We start from the raw sequence: 25,259 nt of genomic DNA, 5'->3' as shown, positions 1-25,259 counted from the left end.
GTGTTTTGTGACTGTGAAGTGTGAGGGATGAATACAGTTATGAAATCGTTTCGGGAGGTGTTACAGAATGCGAGAAACGTGTTAATATTAAGTGGCAGCGGAATTTCGGCGGAATCCGGCATTCCAACATTTAGAGGTGCCGGTGGTTTTTGGCGAAAATACCAAGCGCAAAATCTCGCAACTCCAGAAGCATTTACGGCGAACCCATCTCTGGTTTGGGAGTTTTACGAATACCGTAGAAGGGTAGCTAACGAAGCGAAACCTAACAAAGTAATTAAATATTTTATCTTTAGCGCTCAGGTTGTTCTGATCTAGAACTTAAAAAAAAAACACTACAAAATATTTTTCATGAGAATGGGAATTTGCATAAGATTCAATGACGCCTCTGTATTTCTAGGCTCATGAGGCAATAGCAAACTTTCAAGAGCGTGCCGCGAAAGAAGGCAAACATGTTACTATTGTAACGCAGAACATTGATGAACTCCATCAAAGGGCCGGTGCTAAAGACATTGTGGAACTGCACGGTTCACTTTTCAAAACACGTTGCACAGTTTGCCACAATGTCGCTGTGAATACAAATATCCCGATATGTCCTGCGTTGGAAGGAAAAGGGTAAAGTATAGTATCTTGAGCTGCTAACTGGATCATGTTTGGGCAATTTTCACGAGCGATCAATTGCCCGGACATGATCTAGATCTTACATTATTTAGGTAAATATATTTAGATCTCCGGATCCCAACATTATGATTTCCGATGTTCCAAAAGATGATTTGCCTCGATGTGAAAAGGGAAATTGTAGAGGATTGTTGAGACCCCATATTGTATGGTTCGGCGAACATTTAGATGAAGAGGTACTTCAACAGGCTTGTAAGTATTCCCGTAAAGGTATAGATATACAATATGTAAATACATAACATTTATATTACATAACAACATATACATACTACTATTTAAAAATTGGTACAAACTTCTCTTATAAATAACGTGCAAAAAATATTTTCCATCTTTGTTCTATTTTAAATGCTAGACGACGCTGTGGAAAGTTGCGACGCTTGTTTAGTTGTCGGTACATCATCGATTGTTTATCCTGCGGCAATGTTTGCGCCGCAAGTTGCAAAACGCGGAGTACCGGTTGCTGAATTTAACTTGGAAACAACTCCCGCCACAAGACACTTTGCGTAAGATAAATTTGCATGCAATTGTTTATTCACAGTCCTTAAGCTGCTTTACGTTTCTGCTGGCTTTCTTATCTGCAACAAAATAATAATCATATTTGTGTTAAAGGTACCATTTTGAAGGCCCTTGCACAATTACAGTGACAGAAGCTTTGGAGCCTTGAATCTGTAATCGACACACGTCATTTTTCTACCTTGTATTAGGCATACTTCGGCGTTCAGTCCAAGTTCGTTCAAATATTTTAACCATAGTTGTTGCTTAGTTGATAGAACGTCTTTAGGACCTTTTACTTCTACAATTTTATGCTGCAAGGAATAAATCATTTATTAGTATAAACAAAAAAAAGTATGTATTATCTTTCATTATTATTCATGCCAATCGTAACGTAAATATTTACCTGTCTCGTATCATAATTCCATACAATTAAATCGGGAAATCCAGCCGACCAAAGTTTAAAGTTTTCTAGCAGTCGTTTACAAATTCCTGTAACACCAGGGACTCCTAAACAATATACAATTTCCTGGAAACAAAAACAATTTTCTGTTCCCGTAGAATGTAGAAAAAAATTTCCAAGAAGGGTATACAGGGTGTGTTCCAAAAATGTTGTACTTCCTTGAAAGGGGTCATTCCTGAGGTCATTTGAAGTAACTTTTTCCTTTGCAAAAATGCGGACGGATTCCGGCTCGGCCATTGCCAACGCTATGCTCAATTGTAGTCGCGCTCTGATTGTTCCGTGTTTTTCGTTAATTCCATAACAAAACCGCGGAGAATATTTTCGTAAATGAAAAAGCCACTCCAAATGATCTCAGGAATCATCCCATTCAAGGAAGTATAACAATTTTGGGACATCCTGAACAGAATTAATCTTTCTCGCAATGTAATTGAATTGAAGTTTTCAATTTCACCGCTATAAATCGCAGAGGGCGTAACCGTACATGAGTCATAATAACCCGTGTCTAATAATATCAAGAAAGTACGCACTTTCATATAAATATTATGCTTCAGCAAATTTGTTGGCATTAAAGACATATATTGCCTATACGTTCCAAACCTCGCTTCCATCCAGGTACTAAAAGATGCTGGATCTGCATTAAAGGAATCAATGATTTGCAGTTTTATGTCAATGTCCTTTTTTCTATGCTCATAGAAATGTTTAGTGAACAAATCAGCTGGAGCAGTTTCGTAAGGAGCCGCAAATGCCCCAGGAATCTGTTTTTCGAATAATTCTTCCCAGAACAAAGTGGCGAACAAAAGAATTGGTAAATTCCCTTCGCAATGCAATCCATTGGAAAAGTTCTGCTCCTTCACATAATGGTACAAAGCAACCATTTCTACTGATCCATAACCAGCACCCTCATCACTATTTTCTATTAGCCAACTGCTTTTTCCGCTTCCTCGAAGACTTCTGAAACAATAAAATATTCAATTATAACAAATTTTGTTCACTGTTGCACTGAATTTCTTGCATTACATCAATGCAAGTTCACTTACGTTGGCATCACAGAACTATAAATTACTATTTTTTTATCGAACTTTGGTATCTGAGGACAATAATCATTTAACACCTTACTAATATGCATTTTCGTTTCTGAATTCATAAATGTCTTTTTATTTAAAATCTTCTTTGCTCTCTGCAAGAGGTCTATTTTATCTACTTGCGATAAATGTTCGCAATTCAAAGCTTTTATTATTACTAATGCACCAGAGTCTATATCTTTCTGATGATGCATTTTGATAATAGCTAAATCGCAGTACCACTTCCCTTTATATGTATGCATATGACAGTTCTGTTCTATCAAGAAATTTAAGATTTCCTCGGCTTCTATTATGTCTTTATTTCTTTTAAATGCATCTATACTTTTCGACAGTATTTTCAGCCATACATAACCTGGCATAAATTTTCTTACATGAAATGGGAGCTTGGAATTTTTAAGTCTGTAAGGAATAACATTGATGAGTACAATACTGAAAATTTATGGTATCATACATTCTAATACCTTAGAATTTCGGTTTCTAATAAATTTGGTAATGTGTCCATGGCTAACTTCCCATAGATTCGTGTCTTTTCCCAGTTTTTCTTTCCAATTAATTTCAATGTTTTTGACAACAAAGACTTAACGTACACGTAACTGTAAACAAAATTGAATCTAAGTAAATTGGACTCACTAAAAGCTGTAGGAATTTAAACAAAAGAAAGTATAGATAACTTACGTAATTAATTGTGATTTAGACGAAAATATTGGAAATTGATTTCCACGTATGATGGGAAATTCTATGTTTCCTATGTAAATATTACGTAGCTTGAGGAATATATCTGACATATTACTTTGAGGATCCTCATTTGGTGATAGTAAAGTCATTATTGCATCTATAATATCCCACGTTTTGTCTGTTATACGTACACAGTAATCCAACATGTTCAAAATACAATCGTACAAAGCACTGCTCGGACTCCTCATTCCAGGAAACAGAGATCTTTTTTTTGATAATTCGATCAGCTTGGCAACAATAATGTCTTTTGTCCCCTTGTAATTTATTTTCATGTTTTGACAAAGTGGACGAAGTTCCTCTGTTTGTAATAGATCGAGTATAACAGGAAAACTTTCATCTTTTATGTCTGAAGTGCAAATAAATTGTGATTCGAGAATTTTGAAGACATCTCTCAAATCTGTGGATATGTTTGGATAATTTATAGCACGTTTGCGGTGCCACCCCCTTTTCCTTTTAATCATGCGAGCCAACAACATTTGACATTTTTCTGGAAGAGTGAGAATCGAATACAGGAAATCTAAATCCTTTTCTTCGAAGTAACCACAATTAAAGGGCTTAGACAACACAGTGAAGATAGAACCAATTAAAATTTTTGCATCAAGGTCTCTAGGTAAAGTTACGTTGTCTAGCTGATAATTTACTGAAGTTTCAGGATTTATTTGACCATAAGAATAGTCAAATGTGTCCATAGAATATATTTCTTCCAGGTTAAAATTATTTAGCGGAATAGCACCTTGCTTGGCTAAGTTCATATGTTCGATAACAGTCTTTGCAATATCAATATTCACAAATTGATCAAATAATTTTTCTGTCACCTGTTTTTTCGACGATTTGCCAGATGACATTTTTGGAGAGTACTTTGATTTTTTAAATCTAGGGGACGAACTACTAGTGTCTGCTTTTGGAGATGTACTTTCGTTGAAGGTCGCTTTTTTCTTGATTGGTGTTTTCTCTAAAAATTCATTATTATTCTTCATTTCTTTCTCTGGACTTCTTAAATGAGTCTCGTTGTTTGACATATCTTCTCTTGGTTTATTTACAGATAACATATCAATATCATCTTCTGTAACTGTTAGATTGATACTTTCATTCACTATATCATTATCTTCAAAAAGTAATCTTGCATCATTGTGATCTTGTTGGGATAATCCACTAAAGCTATCATATAAAATTGTACATTCTTCTGATCCTGAAGAGCTGATGCTAAAAGTGCTAGTTTGCGATAATGAAATATTCTGTTCTATATGCTCTTTTGTATCTCTTTGCGCTTCGTCATAATTCGAAGTATTAGTTCTCTGAAATTCTTTTTTCACATCTTTGACATCACCAGAAAATGACTTATTAGATTTGAAATGTTTAGTTGTATCCTTTGGAAGCTTCAACTTCTTTCGTTTCTTTCCCTACAAATACAATAAATAATTTACTTGTAAAGAGAACAAAAGGAAAATAACTTACATTTTCGCTGCAAGAAGTAACACCTATGTCAAAATTGTTTTTAGTATTGTTCAACGCGTGTCGGCTACTTGTTGATTTAAAAAACTCATCGATGCGTTTCTGCGTGAGCATTGTTTCTTTTTATTAGTACAGAGTTATTATCGTTATTTTATTTGTTACTACATCGAAAAAAAGTTAGAAAATACGTCGGTGCACTTGGAAATCTCGTTTATTTGATACATATGTAATGTTTTTCCTTTTCCTAGCTCTTATCTTCTCTATAACTTCCTATACGTCATATATGGACATATGACGCAGTATGACTAAGTATGAGTCAAGTTTACGCCTTCATATAAGCTCAAATTAAACCAACTGAAACTATACGCAATAGAGACTAACAACTCATACAAAATATATAAACAATTCTGAACCTTTCGAACTTACCATAGGGGGCGCTGTAAAAAGATACAGTACCCAGAAAGAAATACCAATCTAAACATGTATCTACTGAGTTTATGGTCATTCAACGAAGTGTTAAGTAAACATAACCTAGAAACGTAAAACAACACGTTTAAAAATAAAATACTAGCAATTTTAAATGTTCTGCACTACTTAACGTTTGTTTAAAAAATCAAAATGATCACATAGATGAAACTTTCTAGATACTAACATATACGAATTTGAAAATAAAATTACCGATCATCGATGGCTTCTACATTTAACTACATCCGTAGTTAAATTCTAAAAAAAAATGAAAATACTCGAACGCATTGGAACACATTTATGCAAAGAAATCATAAATTCTATGAACACGTGCTTTCGGTTATTTAATGTTAAATAGAAAATTATTCCGTTTTACTAGGTATGTAGGATATCCCGAAGAAAATTATTTTTCTTTTTACGCGATGTAATCAGAATTTATTTTCAGCAGATATTTCTGCTCTTTTTTTTGTTTGTCCAGTCTATGTTCGTCGTGAATATTTCCTTTTAACAGTATGGTTCTAAATGCAATTATAAACGATCCTTTTTTTGAGACAGATATATCATTTTGCACGAAACAAAAATTTGTATACTTTCTGTTGCTATACAGCACATAAAGTGTACAATGTAGTACAAGGAAAATTGGCAAATAAAACAGACAAAGGTGTATCTTGATCCGGTAACATAAAGTACGCAGAGAATATGTATATCGCATAGTAAGTTCTGCCCTGACAAACTATCCTTTCCTTCCTTGTATATGTATATATGTATATATATATGTACAACAATCGGATTGTTAATAGTTCTGCCAATTTGTCAGAGTTACATAATTAGAATACATTCAAGAGTCAAATTGCAACCCGTAGATTGACATATATACATTCAGTTAGTTACATTATCTAATAGATTCAAATGTTAATCACATTAATTACGGATATTAATACTAAACAATAGTTGAGTTTAGATTTCTAGGCATAATTTGTAGGAAACGTAACTCATCTACCTGATAACATCTCTACCTCTCTATTAATACTGTAACGTAAAGACACTGCGAACTGTGTTCTTGTTTCGCGTCTGAACAGATTTGATGGCTGTCAAAAAGAGCTTCTGGGCTTGTCAATTAGTTTAATTACAGAACAGTGCACGCTAGTAAGTCACAAAGCACAGGTCAGTGCAGGTCAGAAGTCTGTCCGTCGAGCTTCCTACAGTTTGTAAATAATAAATATAATTCAAGTTTTCAAGTTTGCATCTGACAATATTTTATTTAGACCAAATTAAATTTGATACATGCATTCAGCGAAAGGTGTTATCAGGGGACGAGAGAATAGATGATGTGTGTGCATCGAAGAACAAATCAAAGGGTCGTCTAGATCAAACATTCTATGTACATAGAACTTGATATCCTCCCCTTACGTTCTCCGATCATACAATCTTGAGAAAAATACTCAAATACTCTCGCCAAACTTTCATTCGAATCAGAGCTTTGGTTGGAGCGTTTTTTTTTCTATCTTTCTTTCTCATCTTTTTCTTTCTTTCTTTCTTTCTTCCCAATTAAATCTTCCTGTCGCACAGCGACATAGAAGTTCTACCGTATTCACAGAATAAAATACACGTATAATAGATACACCGCATGTCGACACTCGTCGATATTATCGTAAAAGTTTTTTTTTTTTTCAACACTCAGAACCTTTTCTTAAGAGCTTCACGTTTAAACATTATATCTGTAAGCTCATTCTTTCTCTGAATAAGTATTTTTTTTAGTTTTCTTCACACGAGAAACGATATAATAGGTCTCGTTCGATCGCTCTAAACAGTTGCATTGATCCGGCTTACTTCTACTTACACGATACAATTATTGTTTTTTTATCCGCGAATGCAACAAATTAGGTAAACACGAAGTCTCACGATCCAATTCGACCGAATTACAGATACATGTCTGTTTACGCGCCGGATGTTTCTTAACAAGTGAAATACTTTTCAGCGATCACAAAGGACGCAAAAACAATGTAAAAAGATCGCGATACGAACATGTATCCCATTCGAATATTTTCCTGATTTATCGTCGTTTTGCAAAAACAAAAATTTAATTATACAGAGAATTTCTTGTAATTTGATCAAGCCAGGTGCATGAAACCCGCAATTTAAATGTTATGAATTTTAATCAATGGTATACAAAATTGGCTGAAACGGGATTCATGTTTGCACGAATTTTTCCCATTATTTTGAAGCACCTCCTACACTTCTGAAATGAAATTCACTCGTTAAAAAGCAACCAGTGGTTCGTTTTTATTCTCCTCGCGTAATCTCGTCGACTAACTACATAAATTATTAAAATTTTCATAAATAATAAAATGTTCTGCGAAGTACTGCTAAGTAATTAATAATCTGACTACTATTCGTTCACTCGAAACAGATTCGTATGTTTCTCGAATTACTTGTTTTTTTCTTTTTCGAAGAATGGATAAAATCGGCCTCCCTGTCGGTGGAATTTCGTGTTTGCCAAATCAGAAAATGTAAAGCGAACTCAGTCTTTGGTTGGAGCGATCAAACCGTTGAAGATTTTTATTCGACGTTCTGTCCGACTCTCACGTTTTTTGTTAATTTTTTTTTCCGTTTTATTTTGTAAAGTGGCTATTGGGTCAATATCTTTAACATTAATAAATTTTATATAAAAATCCATGTACCACTATATTTCGTTTAAAGCGTTCCAACTAAAATAAACAAATGGTTTTTACAAGTACAATTCTTGGAAATTTCGGTTTCCCGCGCAACGTCGTCGCCTCGTCCTTCTCAAAATCATATGCGGCGGAAGAGCGTGTGTATTATGTGTTTATTATTATTCTCTGTTCGATGCGAATAAATTCCGATAAAAAAAAACGAAATTAACGTGGGGGCGGGGGGGGGGGGGGCAGCGGAAAAAAGAACGGTCCGCGAAAAGAAAATTGGAGAACGGAGAAAGACTCGACGAGAACAGAAACAATGGTGTCTTCGCGCTCGACAGTGAATTTGAGAATAACGAGAGAAACAATCAGATATCTAAAGTATGTACAAATGTGGCAGAAATTAGATTTCACAAAAATTTCATACAATATACAGGCGAGTGAAGTTCTTAACAAAATAATAAGTCCTATCCAGGATAAAATTTTCTTTATTACTCCTTCTCTAAAATCGTCCCGAATTCATAAAGTTTTTTTTTTGTTTCATTACACATCGCTGTGCGCCTACCACAACAACATTAATTACAGTTACTTCTTTTTATTTTCCGTTAATTACCTAAAAGTAAGAGATACAATAAGCGTAATTATTTTTATATGTACAATATATCTTTTTTTGTTTGTTTCTTATTATGATTTCATGAAGTCTCCCTAGAATTTGCAACATTTGCACCATTTTACGTTCTTTCCTTTTTCTTCTTGTTATCTCTCTCTCTCTCTCTCTCTCTCTCTCTCTCTCTCTCTCTCTCTCTCTCTCTCTCTCTTCCTTTCTTTTTTTCTTTCTCACTCGCTTTCTTGATCTCGCGTTACGGCTCGCGAAATAACATTCTTATTGCATGCTTGAACTAAATCTCTCACTCACTCTCTCTCTCTCGCTCGCTCTCTCGCTGTGCCTCAAGCTCGGAAAATCAACGACTATCCGATAAACTCTGCCACGGCAGTTTGCATTATGTGAATTAAATTAGAAACCTTTGTGTCCGAACAGTAAAGATATCAAATCTCGATCAGTGCCTACGGATTTTAAAAAATGTTATATGCCACGAGGAACGAATGATGCGCTCACTTTTTAAAAAACGACAATACAAATCGTGTGACAGAGACTTTGAATTTCGTCAGTTCTATCGATACGTCTCAAACTTTGTTTCTTTCATTTCTTCGCTTCTATCACACGGCAATATGAAATGATTGTGCTAAAGAAGAAACCATTCTCCACGTTCGCGAGAAACCTGTTGATCCTCTGTTGTTACTCCGTTTCAATTTCGAATGGAAAATGTACGCTGGATATTGTCGATTTCCATGGTAAACGCGTAGTCTCTGCACGCTTGTTATACACGCTTTTCTCAACGTTTGCACACACATGTTCTCGGTCATTTCACGTTGGAAAGGGAGACAATATACAATTATTGTAGAAAGACTAAGAGGAAGAGAATAAACGCGCCGCGCTCAAAAACGCCGCGCTGCTTTCAGTAACTATGCGCAATGTCGGTCTCGTCTCTTCTAGAGGTAATCAAAATTTCATCGACAGAAAAGTATGTAGCGAAGCGTATGGACTATGTACGTGTCAGTATTTCTGTATGTGTGTGTATGTGTGTCAGTGCCGGAACACCTTAATCTCAGTTTCCACGTAGCTGTACCAGTAGACTGTAAAAATCTATTCGACTATGAATAAATCATAGGATGCGTAACAGAATCGAGTCTTGATCCTTCACTTTTTCCTCGGTGGCGAATATTCCTCTATCTTCCAAATAGCATTCTCATAATTTTGAAGCTTATAAACGCAATCTATCGCTCTAACGTTTACAGAATTTTCCCAATGGTTTGCTTTTCCCTCTTGTTACGTGTTGGCATAAATCAAAGTATCTTGTACATCTTCCGAACAGCATTTTTCATAATTCTGAAGCTTGAACGCATATCTATTGTTCTAACGTTTGTAAAATTCGTCTTTTCTTTTTCTCTTGTAACGTGTTTCGTACAAATAAAAGTGTTTTAAGTCCTTTCTACAGAAGTGCCAAGGCTGGAACTCTGATGAGAAATATTTAAAAAAGAGAGAACCAACATTATGTTGCGGCAAATGAATTTTTTTTTTTGTGAGCATTGGGAGTCTGCCTCGAAGCCAATCAGTTGAACGATAGTTCCTCCATATGTATTGTATGGAAAATATATCCATCGGTAATCTTTACTTCCTTGGCTTGCAATTACTAAAGTGAAAGACATCGGAATTCTTCCACATTCCTTTGTGAACGTTACAAATCCTAACGTAGTCTCGCGTCGCGATATATTCGAATTTTCATGGTACAAGCTTCCCAAACGCAACATTAGGATCTCGAATTTGATATGCTGGCGTTGCATATACACGAGGGATGATTCGATACATGTTGAATAGCACAGAAATGCATGGATCAGCGATCAATGAAACAATTTAAACAATTCTGTTATTAATCGAGTAACTTTAATGCTAATTCAAGGATAATTATTGTTAACAATAGTTTCATTATTTCACAGCCTGGAAGCCTTCAACGTATTACTACCTCGTAAAGAAATAAACTGAATAATATCTTATCGTTATTATTAAACCGAATCTATGTACAGTATTGAAATAATTAGACGAATTCACGATAAATCCGAATCACTCTATTCTGCGTTCACTGAAATGAGCAATATATAAATTGTAATTGTTAAAGGTATCTATAAAAGATTTACTATACACAGTTCTCATAGGAAGTAGCTATTGCTGCTATTTCTGACGTGCATCGTTTCTTTCTTTAAATAAAATTTACAATCATAAACGCACACATAAAAGCATCACTTTCAAAAACGTCGATTTTTCATATTGCAAAGAAGTAATATCGTTTAAAATGAACTTTTACAAAAATTCAAACGGTACCCGTTAAGCGTTTGTTATTACTTATTATCAGATCTTCCGTATAGATCATACGAAATGGTTTTTCAAATGTTTGCAAAAAAAGAGACACGTGTCGAGCGCAAATATCTCTGTGCAATGTTCTCACAATAATAACTTGGTTAATGCTGTGTCTGAGAAAGCTTGTGGTACGATTGCAACAACTGCATCACAGATGTTTTTGGTAGTACTATTTGCATGTACGAATTAAAAAAAAAAAGAGAAAATAACAAAGGAGCCCTGTCCATAGTTTGGTATCCCAGAATTAGGCTATGGATTTGTCAAACATAAAAGTTTCGATATTGTTGTAGTTCCTGCACGAGTAATTTCCGTCAAAGTGAAACGCGAAAAAGAACCCCGGAAGCCAGGAGAGCCAAGCAGGAATACTACTTGATGCAGGGTGTTTCAAAAAATAAATTGTCCTTTTCCGTTCTTTGTTCTTTTTTTTTTTTGTAACCATTCCAGTAAAAATACTGCGTTTGCGTTGAGTAATTGCGATTGTTCAATGAGCAAGGAAACGATTGACTTAGAAAAGTGAATTAGAGCACGATCCTCTTACTTGTTTTTTTTTGCTTTCTATTGAAAAATTAACTTGGTACTTGCAACGGAACCGATACTATTCCCCTTGTTTATCTCGCCACAACAGGCAACTGATCAGAACATTTCTGCAATTGAATCTAGCCGTACCGCGTTTCATATTTAACGAGCCCGTAGTACAATGTCCTGGCCCGAAAATCAGGCAGACATAGGCAAGGTAAAGTTAGAGAAGCCCCCAGTGACGTATTGGCGGCAACAGGGGTGCCAATAGCAGGCATCATGTCACTTCCATTGCTAATGAATTTGTTTTGTTTGCCCGTACAAGCTGCTGCTGCTGCGGCTTACCATCACAAGCTGCAGTTTCCACTCCATCCACCTCCATATCCAAACTTTCACTACAATCAAACACGGAATTTTGGCTAACATACGATATTACAGGAGAATCTTAAATCTTTTGAACAATGCCAAATATAATTTATATCATCCTCGGTACTGGGGCTCTTACTATCCGGATATTCGAGAATTTGGATTACTCATTATAACTAGAAAACAGGATTCTCCGAATATGAGGACTAGGGCTCCACTACCCAGATATCCCGGTATCCCATTTCAGATATTCGGATCCAGATCTCAATTCGGATATTCGCACCGGATCTCAATCCGGATATTCGCACCTGGATCTCAATCCTGATATCTCGTTTCGGATATTCGGATCTCAATCCGGATATTCGCACCTGGATCTCAATCCTGATATCTCGTTTCGGATATTCGGATCCAGATCTCATTCGGATTTCGAGTTATAATGACTAATCCGGATACTCGGATATTCGGATAGTTTGAATCTTACTCAGTACCGTCCCTGTACAATAACGCATCAAGTGAATCATATGTAGCACGTGTATGTATTTTTTCAATTTTTATACTAGATTGAAATGTACTCTAAGCCAGAATACCCCCTCAAACTTTTTATCGAAAATTGCGGCACTGGCTGAAAATAGACAGATTCTACATGACAAAATAAGTTAACAATATAGAATTCAATTGTTTCTACCCGAGTACATAAGATATTTTTGCTTGAGGTCTCATCTTAAAAATATCGAGTTTAAACATCTTCTTATTTGTAAACATATTATTCTATGTTCTAGACTTATTTTTTCATATAAAATCATTTCCTTCTCGGTTGTACGACAATTTTCATTGCTCTTGCGATTCTGATAATGAGACTGCGGATCTTTTCGCAAAATAGAAATGTTCTGTATCGATTGGAAGGGAGAAAAAATTGATTTGGTTATAGTTTTTGCTGCCGTATGTTTCACAGTGATGCTCGGTTAAATTTGAATTAGTTCAGGAGGCAGCATTCAAATTCTGGCGAGCAGCGACGGTCGGATATCGCAATTTCATTTTCAGTAATTGTCGTCTTACTTTTGTAATTGTAATACCGACGGACAGTCAAGATTCTTCCGATTAAAATAAATCCAAACACAATGTGAATTGGATTATTTTTATCGATTTAAGTACATAATTAAACTTAGATTGCTCCATATTAAATCGGCAAAATTAGTCTGATTTACTTCATGTTTGGATACATTTTAATAGGAAGAATCTCAGCCATCCATTGGTGCTACAATTATGAAGGTAAGACGACAATTAATGGTAATAAAATGTTCTAGTCATGGTATTGCATTCTTTTCTTACATTGTGCGTACTCATTCTCTGTCCTTGTATTCTTCTCTATCGTGCGACCAAATTGATCCGAGCAGATTCCATTGAAATTTAACCGAGCACAACCGTACCTACCTACATTCACGGTGAATGCATAAAATCCGCAGCCCGGTTATAACGGGAATAAAAACGTGTCCACTCACCTATTACTATTAAGCGTAATTTCCCCGGACGTTGGGATTTGTTGCGCCTGACTTTGCGTTTGTTGTTGCTGCCTCGCGAGACTCGCCAATTTGCTCTGCGCGATCAAGCCAGGTAGCAGATTGGACGGCGGATGTTTTTGCGGCAGAACTATCGTCGATTGATTATTCACCATGTGGGTGCTATTCGAAATGTTGTTAGAGTTATTTATATGGGGCAACGGTCCATTCTGATGGCCGTTGCCGAAGTTTGTTATCGTTCCACTACTCGTGGTACTCGCACTGAACACTCTGACCCCAGCACTACCACTGCCGCAGTTGCCGCCATTCCTATTATTCGCCGGACTAGTCAAAGACTTTGATAGAATGGAGGCAGTACTGCTATTGTTTGGCAATTGTCTGTGTTGCTTAGTTTGGTGATTCGACTGCGTCTCGGTAGCAGTGCTGGCGCATTGCGTGGACACTGTACTGGACGAGGTTGCTGGTTGGTTGTTGGCCGTGCACGAGAAAGACGACGGGACCGTAGAACAACTTGTAGAAGTATTTACAACACTAGAACCACTACCACTGCACTGAGGCCGACCCTGCTGCGTCGCAGGCTGTGCAAAATGATTGCTGGGTAGCGGAGTCACAATGAAATGCGAACTGCCCAGCTCGTCTGTCCGCGAGTCGCTAGAGTTATTGTCCGACAGTCCACTAACACACGCACTACCGGTGATGTTCGCTATGGCAAGGTCGAAGTCCGACAGAGCGTCCACCGAGAAGTAATCCGCGATGTTAAACTCGGACGTGAAAGGTGGCTCGTCTCCCGCACGCTCAGGCTCCACTTCCACGCAGATCGACGTCGCTTCCGGTGGGAACGGGTACGGAAGCGGCTTCGTTTGCGATAACGTTGGCTCTACATCCGAGTCCGTATCACTACTTTCTTCGCTTGGACTATGCACTGACACGGGTGGAGTCTTTGGTCGGAAGTGTAACCTGTCCCAGAAGCAATAGCTCATTAGTAAATCGTTTCCATTCCAGTAGACAACGTGACTACAGTCTGTACAACGGGACGAGCCAGTGGAGCATCAGAGTGCGTCCTTCGTGGCTCCACGTGCATTTGTTTATCTTTGCTGCTCCGTCTCGTTAGACAGACTACATGTACGAGAACCCGAAAATGTCGGGAATGAGTCGGATTTGTTGAATACGTCGGGATTTTTTAGAACCCTGATACATGCGAGAACCCGTATGTTCTCGAGAATAATCCTGATAATTTCCTGATTCAGAATAAAATCCTCGATCCGTCCTGACCCGACATTTTCGAGTTCTTACACACCTCTCAACGTGAACCAAAATAGTTTTACCAGCACAGATTCTATACACCAGTAGAATTATGTTAGAATAGTAAAAGCCCGAATCTGTCGTCGTTCAACATACCACTCTTTTTTGACTGGAGTTGTGGACGCGGCAGTTGTATCGGAGTCCACTGGTTCTCGCTTCGGCTGATGTATCGTGAAGTCTAACGACGACCACATATCATCCATATCGGTAGAACAACGGTCCAATATTACTCTACAAACGTGTAACACCAAATTCAATTACCGTAGCATGGCACTTGAACATGTGAACGTGAATTCTTAAACGCCGGTTGTGTTTCGTACCTGCCACCCCGACCAATTCGTCGCCGTGCGAAACCGATACACCTTGGTACTGGTTTGCTGATACTGGTCAGTGAAAACCTATACTTCTTATCCCCCAAACCTCCATCGTTTTTATCACACCAAGGCCAATTTCCAAACCCACCTAATACAGGCTGCAATAAGAAAAGTTCTGTATCCACAATCCAGAAGAAGAAAACATTAACCCCTTGCTCTATAACATCAAGTCAGACTCGCGATGAAGATTCGAACAAAATCTATTAAATATTATTGATTGTTGTCGACATATAGCCGTTGAAGACTACATAGACATACAATAAATAGATATATCATAGTGCAAGGGGTTAAGACTATTTCCACAGTATCAGAAGAAGGTCTCGTGACGATTGTCATCGACATCCACGATGATAAAATACAACCAACACTCGTATAACAACTCAGAGTTTTGGTAGAATCAAACCGCACAAGATCAACCTCACTCACTGGTAAATAAGTGCTATTTCTATTCCGTCGAAAAGCGAATTGACCCTCGTCGGCGGTGTCTTCGTCATCACGATCGGAGGGAACCGAGGGCTGAGAATGTGAATGAGATGGAAGCGGACTATCTTCGTCTGAGCTCAGTAGCAGGTCCAGCCCGCTCCCGAGAACACCAGGTCGACTTCCTCGACCACCTCCGCTACCTGTTCCACCACGTACACCATTGTCATCCAAGCTTCCGCCTCTGTTGTCAGTTTTATGTTTCCGTTTCTTGTACTGTCTTTTTTCTTTTCTTGGTACTACTTCATCCTGCTCGAGACAATGTCGTACGCATTAGTGCTAAACGAATGTGTAATATCTTACAAGTCAAAATATAATACTACGGCTATCGAATGCCCTGGGTCGGTCCGGACAGTCCTGGATTTTTAACTACGTCCGGGGCCGTATCCGAGATTTTTAAACGATTTAAAATTTAATTCATGGAAGTAAAAAGAGAAGAGTAATCAACCTTAGTCATTATGGTTGAAGTTATAGTTTTACAAAGTATCCTGGATTATCTTGACTAAAACTGTGTAATACTCACTTTACTAACTTTATTTGCCCAGTTTTGATGAACACCAAATTGATTTGTGAACAGTGGAGCAAAAGCTGGTCTCGGTGTCTTTAGCGCCGATACTTCCGCCAATATTTGTCCATTAAAATCTTGTGCTTGGTATCTGTAAACATTTTTCAGTTGCATTAGATTCCAATAACATTTTCGTAAGGGAGAGAAAGATTACAACGAACGGAATATGTAAATTTCAAACCTTTTCTCGTAGACTTCGATTGTAAGATGTAAGTGCTCCCGTTTGGTCTTCTCTCTTCGTTTTACCATTTCCAGAAGAGTTACTGCTCTACTAAGATCCCTACGAAGTTTCAGCATTTTTTCATAACTAGTTTCGTCGTTCTTGCGATTTTTACGTGTTTGCATTTTTTCTGTTCTACGTCTAAACGCTAAATAAGGATTATTTGCAGCCGAACCAAACCGATGCTCTGTTTTCACTGATAATAGAAGAGGGTGTTGCTGTAACAAATAAGATAAAGATTGTTAACACGATGCTTAATGTATCACGAACATCGTCGTATAATATCGAAATTGATGTAAATATAGTTTCAAAGCTATAAACAGTGGTGTTTACTACAACGATTTTATCGTCATTCGAAATATGATGCTGGATGCTTACTGTCTTAAGACGTTTATTCAGCCAGTAATCAAAAACAGCAATAATTAAATCGTCGTCTTCTTTCAGAAGTGCTTTAGCTTCGTTAAGGGTGACAACAGTTTGCCCAGAACTTTTCTCCAACCGGTCCATCATTTCTTCGAATTGAAGAGGAGTTAAGTCCATTTTACGGCTTTGTACTGCAACCCACTTTTCATCTTCCGAATCCATATCGTAATCCGGAATATCTTGTTCCATTGCAAATGCTTAAAACCAAGATGCATGCGATTATTAAATTGATAGGTTACAATAGATTGCCAAATGCTATATCTTAATATTCTTTTTAGTCTATTTGCTTACGTTGCATGTGTATAAGTTGACGAGGTAGCTTATAATCAGCTGGATATATTTTGTCATAAGCTTCCGCATCTGCCAAGTCGGTTACTTCAGGAGTAGGAATGATTAGACCCGTACATATTGCTCTTTGCAAGTGATGTTCCTTTGCGAACAATTGAAATAACATTAAACTTTGCATTTTACAAAATATTCTTGCGTTATTTTATTACTTTCTTGTAACAAGAAAAAGAAAATATAAATTATAATATAATTGCAATATTTCGAAGCATAAAAATAATACTCTTCTAAAGTTTACAATCCAAGGCAAATATATCAAGCATATACTATTATTATTTGTTTATAACATACAAATGAATATGTTCAATTAATATAAACATGTACCAAGTATAAGAAACATGTAAGAATAGTAAACGCTACTATAATAGTTGTTTTGTACAACATTTCAACGTTTCTGTTAATCCGAAAACCCGTTGCCATTCTATGCAATCGACTTCAACAAAGAAACACGAACAATTGTTGTTCACCAAGAACCTTATACTCGAATGAAACAATTATTTGATAAACAAAGTAGCACGCACAGTAATACACCACAAAAGCCATGGAAACATATGAAAAACAGAAAAACTTCAGTTTCCCAAGCACCGAACAGCAACGTTGAAGTAACATTTTTCACTGTGCAATTTATTGGAAACAAGGCGCTGACAGCTGTGAATAACCTTTGGGAGTGGTGCACCGATGTTCGAGGAACAACAATCACAGTGAAAATATAGTCGGCAATTACGTTTAACGTTGGAAATTAAGAAATTTTTCCTCATAATAATGGTAAGCGGACTGCCATCTGCCGGTTGTTTACGAAGATGCGCCCGAGGGTAAGATGGCGGACGGGGAAAACATGCTGGAAGAAGTCCGAACAGTTCGACTTACACATTCCTCCTCCTTTTCCATGCCGCTGGGCATTTGGGGCACAGCACGGTTAATGGCCGAGTAATCTGGCAGATCCGGTAGTTCCTCGGCCATGTAAATCGGCATGGGCTTGGAAGCGTCCAGGGCGCGGGCCCTGAACGACAGCTTGCTCATCCTGAGGCGGCTGGCTCGCGTGTTGACAACCGAGTTGGCTGGTGTCGAACCGTGAGGCCAGTCGGGTCGGCTCGGGCCTCGGGCTTGCGGAACGTGAACCTGACTGGGCCTGGCTGGGGGCCCTGCGCCCGTAATACCCGGCACAGAGAGCGGTCAGGGCCTCATCGTTCTCCGGCCATCGCGCTGGAACACGGTCACTCAGTCACCAAACGAGATATATCACTTTGAAAACATGTTTGCGTGACACGGTCCCTGCTCAAAGCCATCATGGCCGACGCACAGCCATTTAACACGTTCAGCTCGAGCAGTTCTCCGATGCGACGTGCGCCGCGCGGGAATCGGCGAGCTGCCGCCACCGGTCGACTCGCGGCCGCTCATTGGTCGACGCATTTTCGCTCGAACGCAAGCCTCGTTCACACTATCCTACAATTTTTCACCTTTTTTTTTCGAAAAAAGTTACAACGATCATTCCGTTTTTTTAAATAAGCTCAAATTTTTAGAGAAATCATCATTTGTCGGTGACTCTTTGGTCGACGCATTTTCGGTTGAACGCAAGCCTCGTTCACACTATCCTACAATTTTTCACCTTTTTTTTTTGAAAAAAGTTACGATCATTCCGTTTTTTAAAAATAAGCTCAAATTTTTGGAGAAAAATTTTTCAAACACTATTTTAAATAATCGTTATTCTACGATTCGAATACTAATTTAAATGAACGGTCAAATTTCTGCAAATAAAATATTCTTCTTTTGATAATGTAAAATATAAAATAAAATATTTCTTGTCGATGAAAATAGATTGGGGAAGCAGATAATATTAAAATGTAGAAAACCGTAATATTTTCGAATTTGATTTTCTCGCGCACGAGGCGTCAAATGAATAAAATTTACTCCATATTTTCGATTTATTTTCTCATGTAGAACTTTACTCTTTACTGTTTGAAATAGTATTCTACCCAGCTCTGATGACAACACATAAATATTATATTGGCCCAGCTTTACTGTTCCGAAGAGCATGAACAAAGTACTTCCGAAAAGAAACCTTATTTTTGTAACAAATGTTTCAATAAAATTAATTGAAACCATTTTGATAATATCATGCGGATTGTAAAATATTATCTTTAAATTTACTACTGTCGCCGCCTGAATGATGAGTTTAGTTTCCGTTCACAGGTACAAGCGTAGCGTTTAACGTGTTAATAGAAATTATATTTATCATTTTGTTACTGTATATTCTCTTTGTTATTTACAATCAATTGTTACTTTCTTTGGAACTTTTTAATGTAATCTCTATAAAATTTTTCATTTCTAAGAATATATATGTTTTTACATATTCTCATTCATCTTAAATCATTATTTCGAAAAATCATATTTTTGATCGACATTACATAAAATATCTATGAAAATCTATGAAAATTGCAGATATTCGAAAGTTGAAAAAACAATAATGGTGATTGATAAAGAATTCTACGAACTATGAGTTAGCAAATTGATGACAAAATTTGAAATTGTTGATCTGCGTTGATGTTTCCTTAACATTAAAAAAGCGCAGTAATTTCGACTGGCAATCATTTCTCTTTTATCCATGGTTTCATAAAAATAACTGTGCTGAAAAAATGAATTAGTAGAAACCAATTTGTAACTTGTTGTTGTCACGAAATAAACATTTGCGTTCCTGTTTCATGGTATTCGTACTTTGCGCACGCGTCACGTTCATGCGAACACTTTGAATTTTCAATCTACTTGCACGAATAAAAATCTTAATTACGCTAATCTTGTCAAGCGTAATTCCGCCCATTTCAACCAATTAAAGCTCTGGAATAAAAACTGACCGAATAAACTTTAAAGCAAAGCAACAAATTATCGGGGCGGTTGCAAACTTGATAAGTATTACAAGTTGCAGTTTGTACTTGTTATCGCGTTTTTATATGTTAAAATGAAACAATATCCTTGGGACAAAAACAATATGTACAAAGCGTAAATGAACGATTGAAACACGAACAATTCTAGGGGAGACACGAACAATAAATTAAATGACAAAGCGTAAATGAGGATGTTATATAGTCATGGGAAAGAATTTTATCACTCTGTTATCAAGATCAAAAATTTAGGTTAGATGTATCGGTAGAAACGTATCGAGGCTGACACAGTGTAATTCTGGATTATTAATTGTTGAACGTTCGAAGTGAACGGAGCACGACGAAACGAGCGTTGTTTTTTGTATTTGACTGTGATAATCTTTCGTGTGGAGGCTATATAGATCATATTCCCGCGTGTCGACATGGCGCATACCATTGCAATTCTATCCGTGATACCTAGGTTATCTTACCATCTTCGCATGCAACTTCCAAACTTAACGATATTTGATGTTGCGCCAGGTATTATTTTTGACATACACTTTCTCTCATGCCCGTAGAGCGCGAATTCCAACGGCTCACGAAAGCTTTCGCAGTGAGCACGTGTTGGAACGCACTAACACTACGATCCCTCGTACACTGAATTTGCGCATTTCGCAGTGTACAGCTTGGCGGAAAACCCACCCCATTCAAATATTTGGCGAATATTTCAAACGGGCCCTCCTCGAATGATTCACAGCCTAATTTTAAAAGCTTTTCGCAGCGAACAATTTCCGACGGCGCGACTCTTTATTTTTGCTCTTCATTTTGTTATATATCTGTATATATACTACGGCCCTTTTTCTATTACACTCGACAATAAGTTTCTCCTAACTTTTCCATTATCGTAGATAAAAACGATACGTTGAAAAATTTGAAAAACGCGGACATACTGGTGACCGATTGCGATTTATTGGTACCATATGCGGAGAAATTGCAATCGTTGAAATGGGTTCAAACTACATGGGCTGGTGTTGAAAAATTAATTCCAAGCTTGAAAGATAATAATATTAACTATGCTGTTACCCGTTTCTCTGATCAAGCGTTTGGCATGGCTATGGGAGAGTATGTGGTAGCTCATATTTTTAATTTTGAACGTGATCAGAGACAACAATATGAGAGTCAGAGAAACAGTCAATGGAGAAAAGATGGAAAAATTTTAAACCACAGATTGATCTGTGATCTATCTGTGGGCGTTTTAGGCTTGGGAAACATTGGAAAATCGAGTGAGTGACAGTGTAATTCTCTTACAGTAATTATATAGGTCCTGTTTATTTTGTAAACAGTTTCTAACTTGAGTTTTGTTTGTTCAGTTGCAGAGAAATTAAAAGCTTTTGGGGCCACTGTGTGGGGCGTCACGAGGACGCAACTTAAAGAAAAGTTAGACTATTTAGATGAACATAGAACGATTGAATCTTTACCTGAGGTGTTAAAACAATGTGACTACATTGTTAATGTTCTGCCATCCACGCCCGACACCTTGGGTCTATTAAATGGGAACATACTAGAAAATTGCAAGGACCGTGGTACTGTTTTCATCAACGTGGGTCGAGGCGGAATTATTAAAGAAGCTGACTTAGTGAACGCTATTCAGCAACAGTGGATCTCGGGAGCAATACTGGACGTTTTTGAAAAAGAACCACTGCCAAAAGATAGTAAATTATGGACATTACCACAAGTAAATCTTCTACGCTTTACATAGAATATAAAATATATTATTAAACTAACTTAAATCATTTTAATCAACATATGTCTCCATTCAGGTTACTATCTCACCACACATTTCTGGTGTAACCCGTCCTCAGGATGTTGCACGATTTTTCGCTAAGAATTACCAGAAATTCATCAACGGTGAAGACTTGTTAAACAGAGTAAACGTACATGAAGGCTATTAATTATATTAATCGGTGAAACATAATGATCAAATAAAAAAATAAATGTTTTTTTACAGTTTACAAAATTTAGCAAATATTAATATGAAAATGGTAGTTTTAATAATTTATTATATATAATTTTATATATATATATATCTATAGATATTGTTAGTGCCATAAACTATTCTTACATAATAATTACTCTGCTTCTTGGTTAACTGGATTTTGACCCGGCTTTAAACCTCGTATACTGAGATCGTAAACTACTTCCTCTACCTTCCTGACAGAGTACTTTAAACCATCGAAACGTTTTCTCAGGGCGTCGTTTTTCAAATTTAAAAGTCTGAAGCCTGCGTTCAATTCGTTTACGAATCTTGCTATTTCTATGGGTTTATTGTAGTCACCATTTGTGACACTATTTACTGCGAACCGACTCTAAAAGAAAATACATGGAATGAATAGTTATTATAATTACATTGTAAATTATACATACCAATTCTGCAGCCAACTGCAGCAAACCCATCAAGAAATTTTCCAGATCCAAATGGAAACCATCTTCTCTGCTATTTTTAACTGTACATTCAATATAATTTTAGCACAAAGAAATATCAATAAAACAAATTGCAATTTGTTTGATCACATACTTCCCAACATATCTGCCACAACTTCCTTAGTAACCAAGACCTTAATTTCTAAATAAATTACTAACGAGGCTAGGAAACATAATTTTTGTGTCACAAAACGCCAATGGTCATGAAATCTGTAATACTGGTCCTTTGGTACAACTTGTGCAAGTCTCGTGTAATCTTTACGCACATCTTCAAATAATTCTCTTGCCGATGCACAATATCGAGATACAACTGCAGAAAAATAATACATAAATAATAATTGTTGCTGCAATGAACGGACAAGTTAAACAAATACGTACTTATGTTCTCTTCAATGTTATCGTCATTGTGAATGTTCTGTAGTATCATCAGAATGTCTCTGGAAGACTTTTCAAGATCTCTCACAATAATACGGATTTCCTTTGGCAAGAGAAAATTAAGTTCATATCATTTCATATATATAGACCCGATCAATTAATAAAGAACACAATTATTTCATTTCAAAGTCACACACTCTTTAACCTAAAATATACACACATTTGGAAGATATTTGACAGATAATACTTTGATTTCTCATCATTTAAAAACTCGTAGTGAAAAACGAGTGATGTTGCGAATTTTCATAATGAATTTGTACCTTATACGAAATCTGTATGAAAATTGTTTAACAATATTTGGGTACATTAACATATGAGAAACATCAATCATAATAAATCATTGGTACTCACTTCGCGCAATTCTTCTTCACTGTTCAAGTAATCTTGGAACGAATTAAAAATTTCCGCTATTCTCTCAGCCATAATGACTCTAATATTCCGTGGAACAACTAATTGAACATTAAACAATAACAATCTATGCGTCAACCAGTCAACTCCGTGCCGCGAAGAATATCGTATTTGACAAATGCTTGTGTTTTTCCGACCACAGACGAGGTATAGGAGTAGACCAATCACCATATGGGGTTTCGTGTCTCACGATCTGAAATACCGACATCGTTAACAACAACTAGACTCCTTACGCCCTCTACTCTGATGAACGACAAATGTTGCAACTAGATCCACGAGAAGCTTAGACCATATACCTATAATAAATGATAAAGATGCGACTATGAACCCCGTACACGGCCTAAACCAACCACAGAAATTTCAATAATACGATAAAAGCAAGATCGGAGGGACCTTCGATCGGAGGAACGACAACTTTAAGCAAAAAATATCAATTTTAAGAACAGAGACTTTTGAAAAGTTTTGAAGCAAATTTCAATTGGAAATCAACAAAAAAAAAAGATTGACGATGTTCATGGAATGACAAGGTAATTCGAAACAAAAACTGCGTGTGTCGGTTGATGATTGAAAGGAGCTGCCAAGAGGGTGAAGGTGGGCCAAGGGTAAACAAGGAAAGCCTTGAAGGCCCCTTGGCCCATCCCGAGCTAGCTTAAAGTAAATTCAGATACAATTCAATTAAATACACAAAATTTTATAACTAGCAAGTCTTAAATTCTATTTTACAATATTATCGCAAATTGGAAATGTGCAGCTATTATACAGAGTAACTTTTAAAGCATGTATCATGTTTTGAAGCAAGTGTCTCGAGTACCATCAGCCACTTTTAGTAAAAAAATTAGGTTGTAAGATAGCCACGGGGGTATTCGACAGCATCATTGACAAAAGGAAATCTTATAATCGTTAAACAAGCAGAGATAATAAAATCAGTGTATTGTATTCAATAAATTAATGCGTGCGAATATTCATGGTTCAAAAGTTATTCTCTATCTGGAGTTATATCATTTATATTTACTAAATAATTAGATGGCAAGATGGTCAAGGGATTGCTTGTTGATACCATTACCAAAAGAAATTGTTATAAACATTAAACAGCCAGAAATAATAAATTTATCAGTGAAATGTGTTCGATAAATTAATACGTGCGAATATTCATGGTTCAAAAGTTACTCTGTATCTCGAGTTCTATTAGGTATTTTTACTAAAAAATTAGATGGCAAGATGGTCAAGGGATTGCTTGTTGATATCATTACCAAAAGAAATTGTTATAAACATTAAACAGCCAGAAATAATAAATTTATCAGTGAAATGTGTTCGATAAATTAATACGTGCGAATATTCATGGTTCAAAAATTACTCTGTATCTCGAGTTCTATTAGGTATTTTTACTAAAAAATTAGATGGCAAGATGGTCAAGGGATTGCTTGTTGATACCATTACCAAAAGAAATTGTTATAAACATTAAACAGCCAGAAATAATAAATTTATCAGTGAAATGTGTTCGATAAATTAATACGTGCGAATATTCATGGTTCAAAAGTTACTCTGTATTTCGAGTTCTATTAGGTATTTTTACTAAAAAATTAGATGGCAAGATGGTCAAGGGATTGCTTGTTGATATCATTACCAAAAGAAATTGTTATAAACATTAAACAGCCAGAAATAATAAATTTATCAGTGAAATGTGTTCGATAAATTAATACGTGCGAATATTCATGGTTCAAAAATTACTCTGTATTTCGAGTTCTATTAGGTATTTTTACTAAAAAATTAGATGGCAAGATGGCCAAGAGATTGTTTGTTGATACCATTACCAAAAGAAATTGTTATAAACATTAAACAGCCAGAAATAATAAATTTATCAGTGAAATGTGTTCGATAAATTAATACGTGCGAATATTCATGGTTCAAAAGTTACTCTGTATTTCGAGTTCTATTAGGTATTTTTACTAAAAAATTAGATGGCAAGATGGTCAAGGG

General features: G+C 36.5%; 4 protein-coding genes across 11 annotated transcripts; 2 read left to right on the top strand and 2 right to left on the bottom strand.

Annotated features, from left to right (window-relative positions):
• The first annotated feature begins 23 nt into the window (after nt 1-23).
• On the top strand, nt 24-1,421 carry LOC143360064 (NAD-dependent protein deacylase). The gene is made up of 5 exons (XM_076798616.1): nt 24-270; nt 398-612; nt 725-867; nt 1,028-1,178; nt 1,285-1,421. The coding sequence occupies exons 1-5, from the start codon at nt 28-30 to the stop codon at nt 1,337-1,339; spliced, it is 807 nt and encodes a 268-aa protein (XP_076654731.1). The 5' UTR covers nt 24-27; the 3' UTR covers nt 1,340-1,421.
• Nucleotides 904-18,127, bottom strand: LOC143360003 (enhancer of polycomb homolog 1-like). 5 transcript variants are annotated; one of them, XM_076798501.1, is made up of 13 exons: nt 17,971-18,127; nt 17,050-17,188; nt 16,714-16,955; nt 16,297-16,553; nt 16,074-16,206; nt 15,497-15,799; nt 15,017-15,168; nt 14,793-14,927; nt 13,377-14,351; nt 2,158-2,578; nt 1,574-1,696; nt 1,370-1,481; nt 904-1,250 (listed from the first exon to the last, which is right to left on the bottom strand). In XM_076798501.1, the coding sequence occupies exons 1-13, from the start codon at nt 18,121-18,123 to the stop codon at nt 1,204-1,206; spliced, it is 3,192 nt and encodes a 1,063-aa protein (XP_076654616.1). In that variant the 5' UTR covers nt 18,124-18,127; the 3' UTR covers nt 904-1,203. The 5 variants fall into 5 exon arrangements, with proteins under 5 accessions (XP_076654616.1, XP_076654608.1, XP_076654626.1 ...); XM_076798493.1 differs by lacking the exon at nt 904-1,250 and having other exon boundaries at nt 1,311-1,481; XM_076798530.1 differs by lacking the exons at nt 904-1,250; nt 1,370-1,481; nt 1,574-1,696; nt 2,158-2,578 and adding an exon at nt 6,884-11,906.
• Nucleotides 18,128-18,236: 109 nt separating this feature from the next.
• Nucleotides 18,237-23,416, bottom strand: Trsn (translin). Of its 4 annotated transcripts, XR_013083200.1 has the most exons (7): nt 23,226-23,416; nt 22,818-22,917; nt 22,534-22,749; nt 22,383-22,462; nt 22,081-22,324; nt 21,744-21,839; nt 21,520-21,657 (listed from the first exon to the last, which is right to left on the bottom strand). XR_013083200.1 is itself a non-coding variant. In XM_076798581.1 (6 exons), exons 1-5 carry the CDS (start codon nt 23,295-23,297, stop codon nt 22,088-22,090), a joined length of 705 nt encoding a protein of 234 aa, XP_076654696.1. In that variant the 5' UTR covers nt 23,298-23,416; the 3' UTR covers nt 18,237-18,306; nt 22,081-22,087. The 4 variants fall into 4 exon arrangements, 3 of the variants coding, with proteins under 3 accessions (XP_076654696.1, XP_076654705.1, XP_076654684.1); XM_076798581.1 differs by lacking the exons at nt 21,520-21,657; nt 21,744-21,839 and adding an exon at nt 18,237-18,306; XM_076798590.1 differs by lacking the exon at nt 21,744-21,839 and having other exon boundaries at nt 21,519-21,657.
• Nucleotides 19,780-21,975, top strand: LOC143360023 (glyoxylate/hydroxypyruvate reductase A). Its single transcript, XM_076798543.1, has 4 exons — nt 19,780-20,498; nt 20,867-21,241; nt 21,329-21,693; nt 21,779-21,975. Exons 1-4 carry the CDS (start codon nt 20,402-20,404, stop codon nt 21,908-21,910), a joined length of 969 nt encoding a protein of 322 aa, XP_076654658.1. The 5' UTR covers nt 19,780-20,401; the 3' UTR covers nt 21,911-21,975.
• Nucleotides 23,417-25,259: the final 1,843 nt, after the last annotated feature.

Source organism: Halictus rubicundus, chromosome 1 (genome assembly GCF_050948215.1).
Source record: "Halictus rubicundus isolate RS-2024b chromosome 1, iyHalRubi1_principal, whole genome shotgun sequence".
Classification (NCBI taxonomy): Eukaryota; Metazoa; Arthropoda; class Insecta; order Hymenoptera; family Halictidae; genus Halictus; species Halictus rubicundus.
This window is presented reverse-complemented; position numbering and strand designations above follow the sequence as displayed.

What these genes read in the sequence shown, in the direction of transcription:
- LOC143360064 (XM_076798616.1), top strand. Translation starts at nt 28, where the DNA reads ATGAATACAGTTATGAAATCGTTTCGGGAGGTGTTACAGAATGCGAGA. An exon ending in ACGAAGCGAAACCTAACAAA is followed by an intron (nt 271 to 397) that starts GTAATTAAATAT and finishes CTGTATTTCTAG; the next exon opens with GCTCATGAGGCAATAGCAAA. An exon ending in CCTGCGTTGGAAGGAAAAGG is followed by an intron (nt 613 to 724) that starts GTAAAGTATAGT and finishes AAATATATTTAG; the next exon opens with ATCTCCGGATCCCAACATTA.
- LOC143360003 (XM_076798493.1), bottom strand. Translation starts at nt 18,123, where the DNA reads ATGAGCAAGCTGTCGTTCAGGGCCCGCGCCCTGGACGCTTCCAAGCCC. An exon ending in ATCGAAGTCTACGAGAAAAG is followed by an intron (nt 16,207 to 16,296) that starts GTTTGAAATTTA and finishes AAATGTTTACAG; the next exon opens with ATACCAAGCACAAGATTTTA. An exon ending in ATTACGCTTAATAGTAATAG is followed by an intron (nt 2,579 to 13,376) that starts GTGAGTGGACAC and finishes TTGTTTCAGAAG; the next exon opens with TCTTCGAGGAAGCGGAAAAA.
- LOC143360023 (XM_076798543.1), top strand. Translation starts at nt 20,402, where the DNA reads ATGGCGCATACCATTGCAATTCTATCCGTGATACCTAGGTTATCTTAC. An exon ending in GATATTTGATGTTGCGCCAG is followed by an intron (nt 20,499 to 20,866) that starts GTATTATTTTTG and finishes CCATTATCGTAG; the next exon opens with ATAAAAACGATACGTTGAAA. An exon ending in AATTATGGACATTACCACAA is followed by an intron (nt 21,694 to 21,778) that starts GTAAATCTTCTA and finishes GTCTCCATTCAG; the next exon opens with GTTACTATCTCACCACACAT.
- Trsn (XM_076798581.1), bottom strand. Translation starts at nt 23,297, where the DNA reads ATGGCTGAGAGAATAGCGGAAATTTTTAATTCGTTCCAAGATTACTTG. An exon ending in TGTGGCAGATATGTTGGGAA is followed by an intron (nt 22,463 to 22,533) that starts GTATGTGATCAA and finishes TTGAATGTACAG; the next exon opens with TTAAAAATAGCAGAGAAGAT. An exon ending in TGCAGTTGGCTGCAGAATTG is followed by an intron (nt 22,325 to 22,382) that starts GTATGTATAATT and finishes ATTTTCTTTTAG; the next exon opens with AGTCGGTTCGCAGTAAATAG.